The sequence below is a fragment of the Nomascus leucogenys genome, chromosome 10, assembly GCF_006542625.1.
Source record: "Nomascus leucogenys isolate Asia chromosome 10, Asia_NLE_v1, whole genome shotgun sequence".
NCBI classification, from domain to species: Eukaryota; Metazoa; Chordata; class Mammalia; order Primates; family Hylobatidae; genus Nomascus; species Nomascus leucogenys.
In genome coordinates, this window is record NC_044390.1 from 50309671 (window position 1) to 50332135 (window position 22465).

General features: G+C 46.6%; 1 protein-coding gene across 1 annotated transcript in view; it reads right to left on the reverse strand.

The window, feature by feature from the left end:
• LOC105740324 (putative zinc finger protein 730) overlaps positions 1 to 17253 on the reverse strand; it is an 81453-nt gene extending 64200 nt beyond the window's left edge. The window contains 2 exon segments of the mRNA XM_030819886.1: positions 13158 to 13664; positions 17118 to 17253. Of these exon segments, the coding sequence (XP_030675746.1) occupies positions 13158 to 13664; positions 17118 to 17253 (643 nt within the window).
• Positions 17254 to 22465: the final 5212 nt, after the last annotated feature.

Consider the following 22465-nt stretch of genomic DNA (forward strand, 5'->3'; position numbering starts at 1 on the left):
ATGCCTGTAGTCTCAGCTACTCGGGAGGCTAAGGTGGGAGAATCTCTTGAGCCCGGTAGGTGGAGGCTACACTGAGATCATGCCATTGCACTCCTGCCTAGGTGCTGGAGAGACAAAGTGAGACTCCATCTGGAGAAAAACAAAAAAAAAACAAACAAAAACACACAAACAAAAAAAAACCCTCTCAATAAACAAGGTACTGAAAAAATATATCTCAAAATACTAAGAGACATCTATGACAAACCCACAGCCAACATTATACTGAATGGGCAAAAATTGGAAGCATTCTCATTGAAAACTAAAACTAGGCTGGGTGCTTGGCTCACACATGTAATCCCACCACTTTGGGAGGCCAAAGTGGGCAGATCACCTGAGGTCAGGGGTTCAAGACCAGCCTGGCCAACATGGTGAAACCACATCTGTACTAAAAATACAAAAATTAGCCAGGTGTGTGGTGGGAGCCTGTAATCCCAGCTGCTCGGGAGGCTGAGGCAGGGAGAATTGCTTGAACCTGGGAGGCGGAGGTTCCAGTGAGCCAAGATCGCACCACTGCACTACAGCCTGGGTGACAGAGTGAGACTCTCTCTCAAAAAGCCAAACAAAAACTAAAACTAGACAAGGATGCCCTCTTTCATCAGTCCTATTCAACATAATATTGGAACTTCTGGTCTGGGTAACAAGAAAAGAGAAAGAAATAAAGGACATCTAGGCTGAGTGTGGTGGCTCACACCTGTAATCCCAGCACTTTGGGAGGCTGAGGTGGTGGATCACCTCAGGTTGGGAGTTCAAAACCAGCCTGACCAAGATGAAGAAACCCGTCTCTACTAAAAATACAAAATTAGCCAGGCGTGGTGGTACATGCCTGTAATCCCAGCTACTCGGGAGGCTGAGGCAGGAGAATTGCTTGAACCTCAGAGGTGGAGGCTGCAGTGAGCCGAGATCATGCCATTGCACTCCAGCCTGAGCAACAAGAGCGAACTCCATCTCAAAAAAAAAGAAAAGACAAGAAAAAGAAAGGGCATTCAAATAGAAAAAGAGGAAATCAAACTATCCCTGTTTGCAGATAATATAATCTTATATTGAGAACATGCCATAATCTCAGCCCATAAGCTCCTTAAGCTGATAAACAACTTCAGCAAAGTCTCAGAATACAAAGTCAATGTGCAAAAATTACTAGCATTTCTTTTTTTCTTTTTTTTCTTTGAGACGGAGTCTTCCTCTGTCTCCCAGGCTGGAGTGCAGTGGTGCGATCTCAACTCACTGCAACCTCTGCCTCCCAGGTTCAAGCAATTCTCCTGCTTCAGCCTTCCAAGTACCTGGGATTATAGGCGCCTGCCACCACGCCTGGCTAATTTTTGTAATTTTAGTAGAGACAAGGTTTCACCATGTTGGCCAGGCTGGTCTCGAACACCTAACCTCAGGTGATCCACCCGCCTGGGCCTCCCAAAGTGCTGGGATTATAAGTGTGAGCCTCCACACCCAGCCAAAAATTACTAGCATTTTTATACATTAACAACAGTCAAGCTGAGAGCCAAATCACGAACAAACTCACATTCACAGTTGCCACAAAAAAGATAAAATGCCTAGGAATACAGCTAACAAGGGAGGTGAAAGATCTCTACAAGGAGAACTACAAACCACTGCTCAAAGGTATCAGAAATGACACAAACAAATGGAAAAACTTTTCATGCTCATGAATAAAAAGAATCCATATCATTAAAATGGCCATACTGCCCAAAGCAGTATGCTTTTCCCAAAGATTCAATGCTTTTCCCATTAAACAAGCATGGACATTCTCACAGAATTAGAAAAAAATTATTTTAAAATTCATATGAAACCAAAAAAGACCCCGAATAGGCACGACAATCCTAAACACAAATAATAGCAAAGCTGGAGGCATCACACTACCCAACTTTCAACTATACTACAGGGCTACAGAAACTAAAACAGCATGGTACTGGTACAAGAACAGAAACAGACCAATGGAACAGAATAGAGGGCCAGAAATTAAGCTGCACACCTACAACCATCTGACCTTCAACAAAGCTGACAAAAGCAATGAGCAAAGAATTTTCTCTTCAATAAATAAACTGGCTAACCATTTGCAGAAAATTAAAACTGGATCCATGCCGGGTGCGGTGGCTTACGCTTGTAATCCCAGCACTTTGGGAGACCGAGGTGGGCGGATCACGAGGTGAGGAGATCGAGACCACGGTGAAACCCCATCTCTACTAAAAATACAAAAAAATTAGCCGGGCATGGTGGCGGACGCCTGTAGTCCCAGCTACTCAGAGAGGCTGAGGCAGGAGAATGGTGTGAACCCGGGAGGCGGAGCTTGCAGTAAGCCGAGATTGCGCCACTGCACTCCAGCCTGGGAGACAGAGCGAGACTCCGTCTCAAAAAAAAAAAAAAACTGGATCCCTTCCTTACACCCTATACAAAAACTAACTCAAGATGGATTACAAACTTAAATGAAAAACCCAAAACTATAAAAACCCTGAAAGACAACCTAGGCAATACCATTCAGGACATAGACACAGGCAAAGACTTCATTACAAAGATGCCAAAGCAATCACAATAAATAAATAAATAAATAAATAAATAAATAAATAAATAAATAAAATCTAATTTAAAGAGCTTCTGCAAAGCAAAAGAAACTATGAACAGAGTAAACAGAACCTACAGTATGGGAGAAAATTTTTGCAAACTATGCATCCATCAAAGGTCTAATATCCAGCAGCTAGAAGAAACTTAAACAAATTTACAAGACATAAACAACTCCATTAAAAATTGGGTGGGGCCGGGCACGGCGGCTCACGCCTGTAATCACAGCACTTTGGGAGGCCAAGGCGGGTGGATCATGAGGTCAGGAATTCCAGACCAGCCTGGCCACGACGGTGAAACCCCGTCTCTATTAAAACTACAAAAATTAGCTGGACGTGGTGGCAGGCGCCTGTAATCCCAACTACTCAGGAGGCTGAAGCAGAGAATTGCTTGAACCTGGGAGGCGGAGGTTGCAGTGAGCTGAGATCGTACCACTGTACTCCAGCCTGGGTGACAGAGTGAGACTCTGTCTCAAAAAAAAAAGAAAAAAAAATTGGGTAAAATAGGTCTGGATGCGGTGGCTCACATCAGTAATCATCACTTTTGGAGACAAAGGTGGGTGGATCACCTGAGGTCAGCAGTTCGAGACTAGTCCAACACGGTGAAACCCTATCTCTACTAAAAATACAAAAAAATAATTAGCCAAGCTTGGTGGTGGGAGCCTGTAATCCCGGCCACTAGAGAGGCTGAGGCAGGAGAATCGCTTCAATCTGGGAGGTGGAAGTTGCAGCCAAGATTATGCAACCGCACTCCAGGCTCGGTGACAGAGCAAGACTCTGTCTACATTAAAAAAAAAAAAAAAAAAAGCGGGCATGGTGGCTCATGCTTGTAATCCAGCACTTCGGGAGGCTGAGAAGGGCGGATCATTTGAGGTCAGGAGTTCGAGAACAGCCTGACCAACATGGTGAAACCCCGTCTCTACTTAAAAAAAAAAGAAACAAACAATCAAACAAAACAAAAAAAAGGTGGGTAAAGGACATGAACCTTTAAAAGGACATGAGCCTTTAAAAAGAAGACTTACGTGTGGTCAAAATCATCTGAAAGAAAGCTCAACATCACCAATTAGAGAAATGCAAATCAAAACCACAATGAGATACCATCTCACCTTAGTCAGAATGGCTATTTTAAAAAAGTTAAATAATAACAGATACTGACAAGGTTGTGGAGGAAAGAAATGCTTATACTCTGTTGGTGGGAGTGTAAATTAGTTCAGCTAAGGTTGAAGACAGTGTGGTGATTTTTTAAAGACCTTAAGAAAGAAATAACAATTGACCAGTAATTTCATTACTGGGTATATAGCTAAAAGAATATAAATTCTTCTATTATAAACACACATTCACGTGTATGTTCACTGCAGCACTATTCACCATAGCAAAGACATGAAATCAACTGAAATGTCCATTAATGATAGACTGGATAAAGAAAAATGTGGTACATACACACCATGGAATACTATGCAGCCATAAAAAAGAGTAAGACCATGTCCTTCACAAGCATGTGGACAGAGCTGGAGGTCATTATCCCTAGCAAACTAACACAGGAATAGAAAACCAAATACTGCATGTTCTCATTTATAAGTGGGAGGTAAATAATCAGAACACATGGACACACAGAGGGGAACAGCACACACTGGGGCCTTTCAGAGGGTGGAAGGTTGGAGGAGGAAAAGGATCAGGAAAAATAACTAATGGGTACTAGGCTTAATCTTTACAACAAACCCGTATGACACATGCTTACCAATGCAACAAACGTACACTTGTACCCCTGAACTTAAGTTTTTTTAAAATACCTATTTGTATGTTTTAAAGAAGAATCGGCCAGTATTTTCAAAGATGGTTTTGTTTATAAAATGTAATCTGCCACTTGTCTAGGAAATACTTTTTATATATATTTTTAAAAAGCACAAAGCTGAAGGCATCACAATATCTGACTTCAAAATTAGCTACACAGCTATTATAACCAAAACAGCATTGTACTCACATAAAAACAAACACATAGATCAATGTGCCCAATAAGCTCAGAAACAAATGTATGCACCTAAAGCCAACTAGTTTTTAACAATGGTAGTGAGAACACACTTTGGGGAAAAGACAATCTCTTCAACAAATGGCAGGGAAAATCAAATATCCATACACAGAAGAATATAACCAGATCCCTACCCCTCATTATATACAAAAATCAACTCAAGATGAATCAAAGACTCAAATGTAATACCACAAACTATGAAACTATTAAACAGAAACATAGAAAAAATGTTTTAAAACATTAGACTGGGAAGTAACTTTTTAAAATAAGACTTCAGAAGCATAGGAAACAAAAGCAAAAATGAGCAAATGAGATTACATCAAGCTAAAATGCTTTTGCATATAAAAGGAAACAACTATGAGGGTGAAGAGACAATCTATAAAATGAAGGAAAATAATGTACAAACTATACATACGACAAGGAGTTAATATTCAAAATTATCTTAAAAACTGTGAAATTCTAAAATAAAACATAATCTATTAAAAATATGTAGATCTTAACAGGCATTTATCAAAAAAAGACATATGAATGGCTAACAGGTACATAAAAAGATGCTGAACATAAACTAATCACCAGGTAAATGCAAACCCAAACTACAATAATATACAACCTAACTCCTATTAGAATGGCTATAATTAAAAAAAAAAAAAAAACAAGCACTAATGAGGATGTAATAAAGAGGAAACACATATACACTGTTGGCGGGAGTGTAAATATTTATGGCCATTATAGAAAATAGTATGGAGGTTCCTCAAATAATTAAAAATACAGCTACTATATGACCCAGTAATGTTACTACTAGGTATATATCTTTTTTCTTTCTTTGAGACAGAGTCTCGCTGTGTCCCTCTGGCTGGAGTGAAGTGGCACAATCTCGGCTCACTGCAACCTCCCCCTCCCCGGTTCAAGCGGTTCTCCTGCCTCAGCCTCCCAAGTAGCTGGGACTATAGGCATGCGCCACCATGCCTGGCTAATTTTTGTATTTTCAGTAGAGTCAGGTTGTCACCGTATTGGCTGGGCTGGTCTCGAACTCCTGACCTCATGATCAGCCAGCCTCAGCCTCCCAAAGTGCTGTAATTACAGATGTGAGCCACCGTGCTCGGCCACTACTGCCTATATATCTAAAAAAAAAGAAAATCCATGTTTCAAAAAGATATCTGCATTCCCATGGCTATTGCAGCACTGTTTATAAAAGCTAAGATATAGAATCAATTCAAATGTATAGCAACAGATAAATGAATAAAGAAAAAAGTCCGGGTCCGGTGGCTCACACCTGTAATCCCAGCACTTTCGAAAGCTGAGGTGGGCAGATGACCTGACGTCAGGAGTTCGAGACCAGCCTGACCAACGTGCAGAAACCCCGTCCCACTAAAAACACAAAATTAGTCGGGCGTGGTGGCACATGCCTGTAATCCCAGCTACTTGGGAAGCTGATGCAGGAGAATCGCCTGAACCCAGGAGGCGGAGGTTGCAGTGAGCCGAGATCACGCCATTGCACTCCAGCCTGGGTAACAAGAGAGAGATTTTGTCTCAAAAAAAGAAACGAATAAAGAAAATGTGGTATACATACACAATACAATACTACTTAGCTATTAAAAAAAATTATGCCAGGTGCTGTGGCTCATGCCTGTAATCCCAACACTTTGGGAGCCTGAGGTGGGTGGACTGCCTGAGCTCAGGAGTTTGCAACCAGCCTGGGCAACACAGTGAAACCCTGTCTCTACTAAAATACAAAAAATTAGCGCTGGGGGGGCACCTGTAATCCCAGCACTGGGAGGCTGAGGCAGGAGAATGCTTGAACTGGGAGGAGGTTGCAGTGAGCCAAGATCGTACCACTGCACTCCAGCCTGGGCGACAGAGCAAGACTCCATCTCAAAAAAAAAAAAAAATCTGCTATTTGCAACATGGGTGGACCAAGAGGATACCATGTTAAGTGAAATGTCATATACAGAAGACAAATACTTCATGATCTCATAATTTTACTCATACGAGGACTCTGAAAAAAAGGGTTTATGAAGCAAAGAATACAACAGGTGTCACCAGAGACTAAAGTGGGAGGATGGGAAGAGGTTACTTAACAAATATTAAGTTACAATTAGAGAAGAAGAGTAAGTTCTGGTTTTCTATTACACAGTAGGATGACAATGATGAATAAAAAAGTGCTGCATATTACAAAATAGTTAGCAAAGGCCAGGTGTGGTGGCACATGACTGTAATTCCTACTGTGTTTAAGACTGAGACAAGAGAATTACTTGAAGTCAGAAGTTCAAGACCAGCCTGAACAACATGAGACCTCATCTCTACAAAAAATAAATAGACATGGCATGGTGGCATATTTTTGTAGCCCCAGCTACTAGGGAAGCTGAGGTTGAAAGATAGCCTGCGAGTTTGGGGTTACAGTGAGCTATGATTGCACCACTGCACTCTAGTCTGGGTGACAGAACAAGAGTCTGTCTATAAACAAATAAATAAAAGATAAGGCTGGGCGTGTTGGCTCCAGACTGAAATCCCAGCACTTTGGGAGGCCGAGGTGGGTGAATCACTTGAACCCAAAAATTCAAGTCCAGTCTGGCCAATGTGGCAAAATCCCATCTCCACTTAAAATACAAAAATTAGCCAGGCGCAGTGGCTCACAGCTGTAGTCCCAGCACTTTGGGAGGCCGAGGCGGGCAGATCACCTGGGGTCAGGAATTTGAGACCAGCCTGGCCGACATGGTGAAACCCTATCTCTACTAAAACTACAAAGATTAGGTGGGTGTGGTGGCTCACCCCTGTAATCCCAGCTACTCAGGAGGCTGAGGCAGGAGAATCACTTGAACCCAGGAGGCGGAGGTTGCAGTGAGCTAAGATAGCGCCATTGCACTCCAGCCTGGGCGACTAAGCGAGACTACGTCTCAAAAAAAAGAAAAAGAAAAAAAAAAACCCAGAAACAAAAATTAGCTAGGAGTGGTGGCAAACGCCTGTAATCCAAGCTACTCAGGAGGTTGAGGCATGAGAATCACTTGAACCCAGGAGGCAGAGTTTGCAGTGAGCCGAGATCGCACTACTGCCCTCCAGCCTCGGCAACAAAGTGAGACTCTCAAAAAAAAAAAAAGAAAAAGAAAAAAAGAGGTCTGGAGCGGTGGCTCACGCCTGTAATCCCAGCACTTTGGGAGTCGGAAGCGGCTGGATCACCTGAGGTCAGGAGTTCAAGAGCAGTCTGGCCAACATGGCGAAACAGCACATCTACTAAAAATTCAAAACTTAGCCAGGAGTGGTGGCATGTGCCTGTAATCCCAGCTACTTGGGAGGCAGAGGTTGCAGTGAGCCGAGATTGTGCCACTGCACTCTAGCCTGGACGACAGAGCAAGACTCCATCTCAAAAAAAAGAAAAAAGCAAAAAAGAAATGAACTAAGGCTTTAACATAAAATCTATAACTGTAAAACTCCTAGAACAATACAGAAGGAGGAAGCTTCACGACAATGGGTTTGGCAATGATTTGGGGAACACAACATCAAAAGATCAGGCAATAAAAGTAAGAGCATAGCCAGGCACAGTGGTTCACATCTGTAATCCCAGCACTTTGGGAGGCCGAGGCAGGTGGATCACTTGAGGCCAGGAATTCGAGACCAGCCTGGGCAACATGGTGAAACCCCACCTCTACTAAAAATAAAAAACTTAGCCGGGCATGGTGGTGCGCACCTACAATCCCAGCTACTCAGGAGGCTGAGGTAGAGAATCACTTGAAGTCGGAAGGCGAAGGTTGCAGTGAGCCGAGATCACGCCACTGCACTCCAGCCTGGGTGGCAGAGTGAGACTGTCTCAAAACTAAAAAAAAAAAAGTAAGAGTATATACATGAAACTAAATCAGTGTATTCAAAATATCCCATAGTCAAGGCAAAACATGGAATAGATACGTGTACATTGCAGTATGCCTCACAAAAGATAATACCTGGAAACAAATATCCCTTTACAAATGAGTAGATTAAACAAATGTGGCACATATATACAATAGGATATTATTTCAGTCTTTTGAAATAGGGTCATCTCAGCCTGACCAACATGGTGAAACTCCGTCTCTACTAAAAATACAAAAATTAGCTGGGCATCGTGGTGCGTGCCTGTAATCCCAGCTACTCAGGAGGCTGAGGCAGGAGAATTGCTTGAACGCAGGAAACAGAGGTTGCAGTTAGCCGAGATGGTGCCACTGCACTCCAGCCTGGGGGATACAGCGAGACTTCGACTCCAAATAAACAAATAAATAAAATAGAGACATCTCGACAAATACTACAATAATGATAAATCTTTATGGTACTACGTCAAGTAAAATAAAATAGTCAAAAAAAGAGACACTGTATAATCACACTTACATAAAATACTTAGTCAAAGTCATGAAGAAAGAAAGTAAAATGGGGTTCTTCAGGAGCTAGAGAGAGGTGGAAAGGACAATTGGTTGTTTAATGAGTATTTGCTTTTACTTTTGTAAGACAAAAATCATCTCTAACCTCCTAGAAAACAACAGGACTGCACCTAACACTTCTAAACTGTACACCTAATAATGTTTGAAATGACTATTGTAATGTTTTTAACTACAATTTAAAATTTAAGAATACCTAAAAAAAGTTACAAAATTAAAAAAAATTAACTTCAAATAACAAGTGTTCTTCTCACAAAATTATATATGTTCAAACTATAAGTAGATTGTGAATTTAAGATTATTTCCTTGACTACTCACCTAGACAAAATAAAGTAATAGGCTGGGCGCGGTGGCTACGCCTGTAATCCCAGCACTTTGGGAGGCCAAGGCAGGCGGATCACCTGAGGTCAGGAGTTTGAGGCCAGCCTGACCAACATGGAGAAACCCTCATCTCCACTAAAAACACAAAATAAGCTGGGCTTGGTGGGGCATACCTGTAATCCCAGCTACTGAGGGGGCTGAGGCAGGAGAATCACTTGCACCTGGGAGGCAGAGGTTGCAGTGAGCCAAGGTCGCACCGCTGCGCTCTACCCTGGGCAACAAGAGCAAAACTCTGCCTTAAAACAATATAAAATAATAATTGAAAACCCAGAAAAAATTGTGTCATAAAACAGGGACAACATTGATTAAAAATACATAGATAGGGCCGAGTACAGTGGCTCACACCTGTAATCCCAGCACTTTGGGAGGCTGAGGAGGGCAGATCACCTGAGGTCAGGAATTCGAGATTAGCCTGGCCAACGTGGTGAAATCCCCATCTCTACTAAAAATACAGAAATTAGCCAGGCATGATGGCACATGCCTGTAATCCCAGCTACTCAGGAGGCTGAGGCAGGAGAATCGCTTGAACCCAGGAGGCGGAGGTTGCAGTGAGCCGAGATCGTGCCATTACACTCCAGCCTGGGCACAAGAGCAAAACTCCATCTCAAAAAAACAAAAAAGATAATTGTCTTAAATTGCAGAGTTGAAAATTATTCTTCAGACTGAAGGGGTGGCCTGCCCCTCCACACCTGTGGGTGTTTCTCGTCGGGTGGGACAAGAGACTGAGAAAAGAAAGAGACACAGAGACAAAGTATAGAGAAAGAAAAGTGGGCCCAGGGGAACAGCGCTCAGCATATGGAGGACCCACGCAGGCACTGGTCTCTGAGTCCCCTCAGTATTTATTGATCATTATCTCTACCATCTCGGAGAGGGGGATGTAGCAGGACAATAGGGTAATAGTAGGGAGAGGGTCAGCAGGAAAACATGTGAACAAATGTCTCTGTGTCATAAACAAGGTTAGAAAAGGTGCTTGCTTTGATGTGCACATACATAAACATCTCTGGTGCATTAAAGAGCAGTATTGCCACCAGCATGTCTCACCTCCAGCCTTAAGGCGGTTTTCTCCTATCTCAGTAGATGGAACATACAATCGGGTTTTACACTGAGATATTCCATTGCCCAGGGAATAATATAAATCATTCTCCAGGAATAATATAAATAATTCTACTATATTCTACTATAAAGACACATGCCTGGAGACAGATGGCTTCCTCTTATCTCAATTGCAAAAGGCCTTCCTCTTTTACTAATCCTCCTCAGCACAGACCCTTTACCCATATTGGGCTGGGGGATGGTCAGGTCTCTCCCTACCCATGAGGCCATATCTCACACTATCACATGGGGAGAAACCTTGGACAATACCTGGCTTTCCTAGGCAGAGGTCCCTGCAGCCTTCTGCAGTGTATTGTGTCCCTGGGTACTTGAGATTAGAGTGGTGATGACTTTTAACAAGCATACTGCCTTCAAGCACTTGTTTAACAAAGCACATCCTGCATAGCCCTAAATCCATTAAACCTTGAGTCAACACAGCATTTGTCTCTGTGAGCACAGGGTTGGGGGTAGGGTTACAGATTAACAGCATCTCAAGGTAGAATTTTTCTTAGTTCAGAACAAAATGGAGTCTCTTATGCCTACTTCTTTCTACACAGACACAGTAACAGTCTGATCTCTTTCTTTTCCCCACACAGACTGGGCATGGTGGCTCACGCCTGTAATCCCAGCACTTTGGGAGGCCGAAGCGGTCAGATCACTTGACATCAGGAGTTCAAGACCAGCCTGGCCAACATGGTGAAGCCCTATCTCTACTAAAAATACAAAAATTAGCTGGGTGTGTTGGCTGGCACATGCCTATAATCCCAGCTACTCGGGAGTTTAAGGCAGAAGGATTGCTTTAACCCAGGAGTTGGAGGTTGCAGTAAGTCAAGACACTGCCACTGCACTCCAGCCTGGGTGACAGAGATTCCATCTCAAAAAAAAAAAAAAAAAAGCTCTTAGGAAATTATGGGAAAAGCTACCTAAATTTTTAAAAAACCTACGCCTGTAATCCCAGCACATTGGGAGGCCAAGGCGGACAGATCACCTGAGGTCAGGAGTTTGAGACACATTTTTATCTATGCACATTTTTTACATAGGTGTGTTATGGGGGTTTGTTGTGAAGATTATTTCCTCACCCAGGTATGAAACCTAGTACCCATTAGTTACTTTTTTTGATCCTCTCCCTCCTCCTTCTAATAGACCCTGGTATGGATTGTTCCCCTCTGTGTCCATGTGTTCCCATCATTCAACTTTCACTTTTAAGTGAGAATATGTGGTATTTAGTTTTCTGTTCCTGTGTTACTTTGCTAAGGAGAACGGCCTACAGCTCCATCCACATTCCTGAGAAAGATATGATCTTATTTTTTTTATGGCTGCACAATATCCCATGGTGTATATGTACCACATTTTCTTTATTCAATCTATCATTGATAGGCATTCTGGTTGACTCCATGTTTTTGCTATTGTGAATTGTGCTGCAATGAATATACACATGCATGTGTCTTTATAGTAGAATGATTTATATTATTTTGGGTATATACCCAATGATTGGATTGCTAGGTTGAATGGTATTGCTTTCTCTAGGTCTCTGAGGAATGGCCACACTGTCGACAATAGGTGAACTAATTTAAACTCCCACCAATGGTGCCTAAGCATTCCTTTGACAAAAAAAAATCTTAATGTTCTAAGAAGTTAGCTTTTTAGACAAATGGTATACCAGGAGACTGTCCTCAGGCCCAGGCCACCCAGTTGCTCCTCTGAGAGGCTATACTCCGATTCCTCAGGCTGCCCTCTAAGAAATGACCCAGGGGATGATATCCATTAGACATTCCAAGAGATATGGTCACTACAGGCATCTTGGGTTATCCCAGACAGTTCTGAAACTCATGACCAAGAAAAGACCGGAGGGCTGCTGTAAAGGGCCCTGTTATTTCTCCAAAGCAAAACTTCAACCCAAAGACGTACTAATAAGGTGTGTGTGCCTAGGGAAGATAAAAGTGGGAGAAGCAGAGATAATTTTTATTTTGTACAGTGGAGTGTTAGAGGGTTATTTTCTACTTTTTTCTCATGTGAAATGTTTACAGACAGAAAACAAATCTTTAAAAACCTGCCACGATCCACTGCTGTGTAAAATCATGATTAACAATTAAAATACTGTGTCTCTAATGTACAATAAAGGACAAGTAGTTGATAGTGTGGTAAACTGGAGAGGGGAAGTTGGTCTTCTATCCCACATTTGAGAATGTAGGAACAAAAGTGGAAATTTATAATTTTACTGCAAGCCTGAGTTAGGCTAAGGGAAAAAAGTGGTGGATTAGAGCCCTGCTTGCCATACATTAGGAAGGCACACAGGAAAACGAGTCCTCCTGTGGAGTGTTAAAATAATTAAAGAGCAGGAAATTAGACTAAAGTGGCTCCAGTCCCCTGTGTTCATAAATTTAAAAAATCTAAAACCCAACTTGAATGCATTTCTTATAAATTAATATATTAGGCCAGGCGCGGTGGCTCAACCCTGTAATCCTGGCACTTTGGGAGGCTTGAGCCTGGGAGAGGGAGCTTACAGAAACTGAGGTCACACCACTGCACTTTACCTTAGCGACAGAGCGAGACTGTCTAAAAAGAAAAAAAAAAAATTAACAGGAAAGCTTGGGAACCCCACGGGTCGCAGCTCCTCCCACGCACACACCAAGTCAGGATTCTACCCTGATGACCCACCTGGCATCCCTAAACACTCTGGGAAATACTCGGGGCTGCGTGCGCAGAGCTGCCCAAGGAGGTCCAGACAGGGCGCCCAGCAGGGATGAGGCGAGACGCTGGGGGTTCCGGCTGCGGGCTCAGCCGCCATCTTGCGGCCAGAGAGGCCTGGGGCGGAGCAGCGCCAGAGAGGACTGAGGTCGGCGGACCCGGGAGCGGACTGTGGGGAGGCCGGTCCTGCAGGTTTCACAGCCCGCTCTCCCCTCTCGGGATGCCCAACCCCGCATACGCACCACTTCCCAGCTTCCAGCATGCCTTGGCGTCTTAGCTGTGCGTCTCCCAGGACCTGCAGATCACAGGGCAACAGAGGCTGTGACAAAGTCGCCAGGCGGGGGTCGGGGTTCCGAGGTAGAGGACGCGGAACAGTGGAGACAGATGCCAACCTCTGGCGGGAGCGAGAGACAAAGACCCCGCCAAATTCCGGAAGCCACGCCCTCCTCTCCAACTGCGCGCCTGATTGGGCGGTTCCTACACCAGTGCCACTGATTGGATGGAGTTCCAGGACCCACCTCCCAATCCCACCCTCCCCAGTATTAGTGCATTTTATGGACGGAAAAAGAGGCTCAAGTAGGAGGTGTCACTTGCCCAGGGTATTACTGCTAATTAACAAATGAGCTGAGGCGTCGGGGGGCGGTGGCTCACGCCTGTGATCCCAGCACTTTGAGAGGCAGAGGCGGGCGGATCACCTGAGGTCAGGAGTTCGACACCCTCCTGACCAACATAGCGAAACCCCGTCTCTAGTAAAAATACAAAAACTAGCCGGGAGTGGTGGTGGGCTCCTGTAATCCCAACTACTCGGGAGGCTGAGGCAGGAGAATCGCTTGAACCCGGGAGGCAGAAGTTGCAGTGAGCAAAGATCGCACCATTGCACTCCAGCCTGGGTGACAGAGCGAGACTCTGTCTCAAAAATAAATAAATAAAATAAAAATTTTCACCTAAGAGAAGTGGAGAATAAAAGAAGGATTTCACATCTGAAGCGTTTGTTTCCTTTATAAAACCACAGGTCCTTTTCATTTGAATTGTCCAAAGATGTCTGACAGCACTAATACACTTATAGAATGAACCAGGAACAATGGCCTCTCAGGTGATAAGGAGGCACAATGTTACCTAAACCCAATCTATTCTCAGCTTTACATGGTAACCCCTCTCAAGAAGTACTGTTAGCTGTGTGAACCGTATTCATCGGACAAGGCCAGAGGAAAGCGTGTTTACGACAACACAACCAGGAGCCTGCAAATCAAACTGGGGGCGGGAAGCACGTAGGAGGCTTCCATAACCAAGACACTGGTGGCTATCCTTGGGTGTCACTTAAAACTTCAAGGTGGCCAGGCCCGGTGGTTCACGCCTGTAATTCCAGCACTTTGGGAGGCTGAGGTGGGCGGGTCTTGAGGTCAAGAAATAGAGACCACACTGGCCAACATGGTGAAACCCCATCTCTACTAAAATTACAAAAATTAGCCAGGTGTGGTGGTGTGCGCCTGTAGTCCCAGCTACTAGGGAGGCTGATGCTGATGCAAGAGAATCGCTTGAAGGAGGCTGAGGTTGCATGAGCTGAGATCAGGCCACTGCCCTCCACTATGGTAACAGAGCGAGACTCTGTCTCAAACAAACAAACAAACAAACAAAAAAACAAACTTCAAGGTGAAGGGCATGTATTTTCCACTTGGCTCAGAGGAACTGACAGATATTAGAATTGAAATGTCTTTTTCTCTTCTTTCTTTCTTTCTTTCTTTCTTCCTTTTTTTTTTTGAGACAGAGCGAGACTCTGTCGCTCAGGCTGGAATACAGTGGTGCCATTGCGGCTCACTGCAACCTGGGTCTCCCAGGTTCAAGCGATTCGCCTGCCTCAGCCTCCCGAGTAGCTGGGACTATAGCCGCGTGCCACAGCGCCTGGCTAATTTTTGTATTTTTAGTAGAGCTGGGGTTTTGCTGCCATGGCCAGGCTGGTCTCGAACTCCTGACCTCAAGTGATCCACCCCTCTCAGCCTCCCAAAGTGCTGGCATTACAGGTGTGAGCCACCGCGCCCGGCCTGTAATAGCTTTAAACTCCCCCTCTCATAGGGACAGGCCACCTCCACACACCCCCTCTTACTTCACAGGCTCTGTCCCTAAGGTTTACCTGGGGGACTGTCTTCCTCCCATCTCATTAGCTCTCCAAGAGAGTCCAGCTCACTCTGAAACCTACCCTAAGATGGCAATTTGTAGACACTCCTCTATTCTCACAGCACAGTGGGACTTATGGAGAATGCTGCCCAATCCCCTTTCCTCAACTGACATGAAGGGGCAGGTGGCCAGCCAGATAGATCTTCAGTGACCTAACGGGTCCAGCATGCCCAGAGCCTAGCCCCACAGCCTAGCACCTCTCCCCCCACCTGGTCTTCCCTCCAGCCTTTTTTCTTCTGTCACCAATGACAGGTGATGTTTACCTGTGCCACACTCTCATGAGCCTAGAAACTGGCATGGTTGGCCAGGTGCAGTGGCTCATACCTGTAATGCCAGCACTTTGGGAGGCCAAGGTGGTCGGATCACTTGAAGTCAGGAGTTCAAGGCAAGGCTGGTCAATATGGTGAAACCCTATCTCTACTAAAAACACAAATATTAACCGGGCGTGGTAGCGCGTGCCTTTAATTCCAACTACTCGGGATGCTGAGGCACAAGAATTGCTCTAACCCAGGAGGGGAGGTTGCAATGAGCTGAAATCATGCCTCTGCACTCCAGCCTGAGTGACAGAGTGAGACTCTGTCTCAAAAAAAAAAAAGAGAAACAACCTGGTGTGGGTAAACCCCAGCTGGGTGCCTGTAACTCCACTCTTTTACTTCCCACTCAAGTGGCATTATAAGCATAACCTTAAATGTGATCTAATTTATGCATATTCCTCTCTTAGTAACATTTCTGACAACAGCCCTCACAATCAAATGAGCGTGGATTACAGAACACATGTGTGTGTTTAAAGCCTGAGGCAGCAGGTTTTGTGTGTGTGTGATTCTCCTGCCTCAGCCTCCCAAGTAGCTGGGACTACAGGCACGCACCACCATGCCCAGCAAATTTTTGCATTTTTAGTAGAGATGGGGTTTCACCATGTTGGCCAGGATGCTCTCGATCTGTTGACTTCATGATCCACCCGCCTGGACTTCCCAAAGTGCTGGGATTACAGGCATGAGCCACCATGCCCCGCCTATTATTCTTTTAGAGATATACTTTCATCTTTCTACTTTTTTTCCTTTTCGTTCTATTTTCATAATTTCTCCCTTTCTGTCTCTTTCTTACTGTCCTTCCCTTTTTATTCCTGTGTTTCTCTCTTCCTTTTTCTCTGTTTCTTTTTAACATTTCTTCCTTGTAGAACTTGGTCCCTAACTTCCTTCATTCCCTCCTGTCTTCCTTCCTGCCTTTCTCTCTACATTCCTATCTTCCTCCCTTTTTTTCCTCCTTCTCTCCTGCCTTCCTTCCTTCCTACTACAGGAATGTGGCATCATGCCTGGCTAACTTTTAGTAGAGGCAGGGCCTCACTATGTTGTCAGGGCTGGTCTCAAACTCCTGGGCTCAAGTGATTCTCCCACCTCAGCCTCCCAAAGTGTTGGAATTACAGGCGTGAGCCACCATGCCCTGCCCTTTTTTATTTTCTTCTTTTTTCTTTGTATTCTTTTTTTTTTTGCCCTCTTTCTTCTTTCCTTTTTCCTTCATTTCTTCCTTTATTTTCTTTTTGTGTCTCTCCACCTTTTTCCTTCCTGTTTCATCTTCCCTTTTTCTTTTCATTATTTTCTCTATTTTTCTTTTGATATTTCTTTCTCTTTCTTCATTTTTTTCTCTCTCTTTTTTTTCTGTTTTATTTCCTTCCTTCCGTCCGTCGTCTGTCCGTCTTTGTGTGGATTCTGGGACAGTCCCCTCATTCTGTATCTCCCTGTGTCCTAAACCACCCACTACCGAGTCCTGGTCGTTCTTTCTCCCGCTGAGATGCATCTCCAAACACCCACACCCACGGGTTGTCTTTGACTGGACTCTGTCGTGGTCTATGCAGAGCCGCGTATCGGGGATCATTTCTGGGGTCGGGTGGATCCATTTCGTCCGCGAGTCGCCCTTGCCATCTCGATCTGTCTTGTTGACTTTCACGCCTGTTGTCGGGCTCCACTGAGGCCACCTAAGTTCTCTTGTCCTCCGGAGCTCCAGCGGCAGCTGCCGAGGGAGCGACCGTCCCCGCTGTGAGCTGGGCGGAGCTCGGGAAGGCCCGCAGCCTTCAGCTGAACTGTGAACTGTGAACTTCAGCCTTCACTCTGAACGGGGCCAGAGCTCTGGCGCGTCCCTTGTGAGTCGGAGGTCGGGCGTGCAGGGCTGTGGCTTGGGAGGCTGTCCCCGCTCTCCCAGCCCGAACCGAGTGTGGCGCTGCCCTGGCTGATCCCAAGCGCACAGCAACTGCCGAGGCCCGACCCGCGGGACCCACCACGCCTGACGCAGGGGGCCGGGGACGCCCACGCGGGTCTTGACTGTCTGAGGGGCCTGCCAAGTTTATTCCCAAATCCCCATGGAGAGTCAGGGGCCGTCCTGTGCCATCTTCTGAGGGCCTGGGAGGGGTGGGCTCGGGAGGGGTTCGCCCGAGGGCTTTCCGAGCGCCGAAAGGGACGGCGTGCGGCGCGGTGGGTGCCTCGGGTTGGGGGGCTCCCCCGCTTGGCCTCTTGCCCCTCTGGTTCCTGGCTCCTCCCCTCATTCCTGGGAGTGGGGGTGGTGGCAGCTCGATCCCCCGGCTCGGACAGGGCTGGGGGAGCATGGTGTGGATGGCTGAGTCGCAGGTGTCCGGGGGCGTGGCCCGGCAGGCCCCATCCCAGGTATGGCGGTGAGGGCCCGGCGGTGGCCGTCTGGGTCCCGGTTCTCTCCCACCCCGCGGGTGGGGCGGCCACCGGGACGGCAGTCCCTGCCCTTGAGCCCTTCCTCCTCTTTCCACCGCCCACGTCGATCAGCAGACGGGGGTTGGGGGCGCGGTGGGAAGGAAGGTTGGCGACTTAGATGCCAGAAAAACAGCTTCAGGCCGCGAGCGCCACCCTCGGCCTCTAGGGTGGATCCGCTGGGCCCTTGCCTGCTGGCCTCTCAGTCCGGCCGCCGGGTCCACCACATGTCGGCCAGGAGTGTAGGACTTGGCCACCAGCTTGAAATGTTTAAGATGGACCAGATGGCTCTCGTCGGCTGCAGAACCGCTAAGATCCAGTAGAGGGTGCGATTACTGCTCACTGCGACCTCCACCTTCCCGGGCTCACCAAGGCAATCCTTTCATTTCGGCCTCCCGAGTATCTGAGGCTCTGGGGATCTGTCTGTATTTGTTTTGTTTTTTGTTTTCCTAGCCCCACTTCAAGTTTGTTTCCACAGTACATTGAGTTGCTGTATTTTGTTTGTTTGTTGAGACGTAGTTTTGCTCTTGTTACCCAGGCTGAAGTGCAATGGCGCGATCTCGGCTCACTGCAACCTCTGTCTTTTGGGTTCAAGCGGTTCTCAGGCCTCAGCGTCCCGAGTAGCTGGGATTACAGGCATGCGCCACCACACCTGGCTAATTTTGTATTTTTAATAGAGACGGGGTTTCTCCATGTTGGTCAGGCTGATGTGTAACTCCCGTCCTCAGGTGATCAGCCCGCGTTGGCCTCCCAAAGTGCTGGGATTACAGGCGTGAGCCACCGAGCCCGGCCGCTGTTTTATTTTTATTTATTTATTTATTTTTTCTGTTTCTTTTATCTCTCTCATGCTCCTTCTTGCACACTGAAGTTGCTGTTGTTTTAGATTTCTTTTTTCTTCTTCTTTTTTTTTTTTTTTTTCCTTTTTGAGTGAGGCCTTGGCCCCCAAAGTGCTGGAATTACAGGCGTGAGCCACCGTGCCTGGCTCTATCTATCATCTATCTATCTATCTATCTATCTATCTATCTATCTATATCTATCATCTATCTTTTTTTTAGTAGAGACATGGTCTCAGTATGTTGTCCAGGCTCTGGTTATATATATTACTTTTTAAACTTTAATTATCATTTTTTAGTAAAGATGTCTCACCATGTAGCCCCCAGGGTAGTCTTGAACTCCTGGGCTCCAGGTATTCTCCCACCTTGGCCTCCCAATGTGCTGGGATTACAGGCATGAGCCACCGTGGATGGTCTGGTCATATTTTTGATGTGTTGCTTCTTCCCAGTCCAGATGCATAATCTCACCCCTGGACATTCCTGACAGTGTGATTATGACATATGACTTTACCCAGCACCAGAGTGAGTTGGTGCTCTAGCCCTGGCCCAGCCCACAGAAGAGACTGTGACATATCACTGGATCCAACACTGAGGTGATGTGATTATTCCACTGCCTTGGCACTGCACACAGGGGACATTGTGACTTCACTGAGTCTTGTACTCAGGTGGTGTGAATCTTCTCTCCTGCCTTGGTTCTTCCACAGGGGGCATTGTGTCATATCGCTGGGCCCCACACATACGTTATGTGACTCACCTGCCTGTGCCCTGTGTGTGTGGGTCATTGTGATATATTGTTGGGTCCAACACCCAGGTGATGTAACTCTACTGCCTAGGCCCTGCCTACAGAGGACATTGTGTCATATACCTGCACCCATCAAAGGTAATGTGGCTCTATTCTCCTGCCTGGCCTCTGATCACAGAAGGGATTGTGACATATCACTGGGCTCACACCTAGCTAACATGTCTCTCCTTCTTGTCCTAGGTTCTGCTTGCAGGGGATCTTGTGACATGTCAGTGAGCCTAATACTAAGGTGACATTGTGTTGGTTTGTTTGTTTGTTTTGTATTTTTAGTAAAGATGGCGTTTCTCCATGTTGGTCAGGCTGGTCTCAAACACCCGACCTTAGGTGGTCCCGCCCCCTTAGCCTACCAAAGTGCTGGGTTTACAGGTGTGAGCCACCGCACCCGGCCAGGTGACATTACTCTTCTGCCTTGGCACTGCCCTCAGAAGGCATGGTGGTATATTGCTGGGCCCAGAACCAATGTGATGTGAGTCTCCTGCCTGGACCCTGCTTACAAGGTGCATTGTGACATATCTCTGGGCCCTTTGACTATTTTATGTGTCTCTCCTCTCTTAGATGTTGCCCAAAAAGAGATTGTGACATAACTTTGGGCCCAGCACCGAGGTGATGTCTCCCCTCTCCTACCTGGGGCTTGCCCACTGGAGAGAGAGTGACTTATTGATGAGTTCAGCACACAGGTAATATGATTCTTATTCCAGCTAACAGAAGTCACTGTAACATATATCTTGGCCCATCACTGAGATTATATGACGCTCTTTTTCCTGGGACCTGTCCACAGTGGTGAATGTGACATATTACTTGGCCCAGAACCTACATGATGTGACTGTCTTCTTATGCCTGGGCCCTGCCCACTGGGGTGATTTTGACATGTAGCTGGGCCCAGCCACAAGGTTATGTGACTCCACACTTCTTCCTGAGCCCCACCACAGGGGGCATTGTGTCATATCTCTAAGACCCACAATTAGATGATATGACTCTTTTGTCGGGACCCTCTTCTCAGGGTATTGTAACATATTGCTGAGCCCAGTATCTAGGTGATGCGACTATTCTCTACTGTTTGGTCTCTACCCAAAAAGGGATGGTGTCGTATCACTCTGTCAAGAACCCAGATGAGGTGACTCTCCTCTCCAGCCTGGGACCTACATACATTGTGTATTGAGACATGTCACTGGCTTCAACACCTAGATAATGCAACTCTCCTGCATGGGCCCCACCCATAGAGGTATTATAAAACATTTTTCCATTAATCACCTAGGTGATGTGACACTCCCACTCTGCCTGGGCCATGCCAAAAAAGTATTGTTACTTTAGTAGAGACAAGGTCTCAGTGTGTTGCACTGAACCCAGCACCTAGGTGATGTGACTCTTCTCTCATGCATGGGCCCTGCCAACTGGGGTGTTTGTTACATATAGCTGGACCCAGCGCCTGGGTTACATGATTTTCTTTCTTTTTTTTTTTTTATCTTTCTTTTTTTTATTATTTTTTTTTGCACACAAAACAATAAACATTTTCTAAAAGTACATACAAACAAAAAGATGTATATCAAACATATTAGGAAGGTTGCACATGGGAAGATGGGGAATAGAAATGGGGGGTGGGAATTAAAGAAAATAAATGAGAGAGGGACTTTGTATGGATCAATGATAATAACTCAATCCTCTATTTGACAAAGAAGAAGGAGAAGGAAGAGGAAGAAAAAGAAAGTGGGATAAAGGATCAGAAAGGGAGGAAAATAGAAAAAATTAGAGTATGACTCCAGGGTAGACCTGTTTTGTTGTCGCTTGGTTGGTTGGTTGGTTTGTCAGTTGTATTTTTCATATGTTTCGCCATGTTGGCCAGGCTGGTCTCGAACTCCTAGCCTCAAGTGATCAACCCGCCTCGGCCTCCCAGAGTACTGGGACTACAGGCGTGAGCCACCACATCCAGCCCCCACGTTGCTTGTGGCCTCTGTGGTAGACCTCCCAGACGGGGCGGCCAGGCAGAGGCGCTCCTCACTTCTCAGACGGGGCGGCCGGGCAGAGACGCTCCTCACTTCCTAGACGGGGTGGCCGCCGGGCAGAGGGGCTCCTCAATTCCCGGACAGGGCGGCCAGGCGGAGCGCTCCTCACATCCCAGACAATGGGTGGCTGGGCAGTGGCGCTCCTCACTTCCCAGACGGGGCAGCCAGGCAGAGGCGCTCCTCACTTCCCAGACGGGGCAGCCGGGCAGAGGCGCTCCTCACTTCCCAGACGGGGCGGCCGGGCAGAGGCGCTCCTCACATCCCAGAAGGGGCGGCCGGGCAGAGGCGCTCCTCACATCCCAGAAGGGGCGGCCGGGCAGAGGCGCTCCTCACTTCCCAGACGGGGCGGCCATGCAGAGGCGCTCCTCACTTCCCAGACGGGGCGGCTGGGCAGAGGCGCTCCTCACTTCCCAGACGGGGTGGCCGGGCGGAGGCGCTCCTCACATCCCAGAAGGGGCGGCCGGGCAGGGGCGCTCCTCACTTCCCAGATGGGGCGCCTGCGTAGAGGCGCTCCTCACTTCTTCCCAGACAGGACGGCCGGGAAGAGATGCTCCTCACTTCCCGGATGGGGTGGTGGCCCGGCAGAGGGGCTCCTCACTTCCCGGACAGGGCGGCCGGGCAGAGGCGCTCCTCACATCCCAGACGATGGGTGGCCGGGCACAGGCGCTCCTCACTTCCCAGACGGGGCGGCCGGGCAGGGGCGCTCCTCATTTCTTCCCAGACGGGGTGGCCGGGCAGAGGCGCTCCTCACATCCCACAC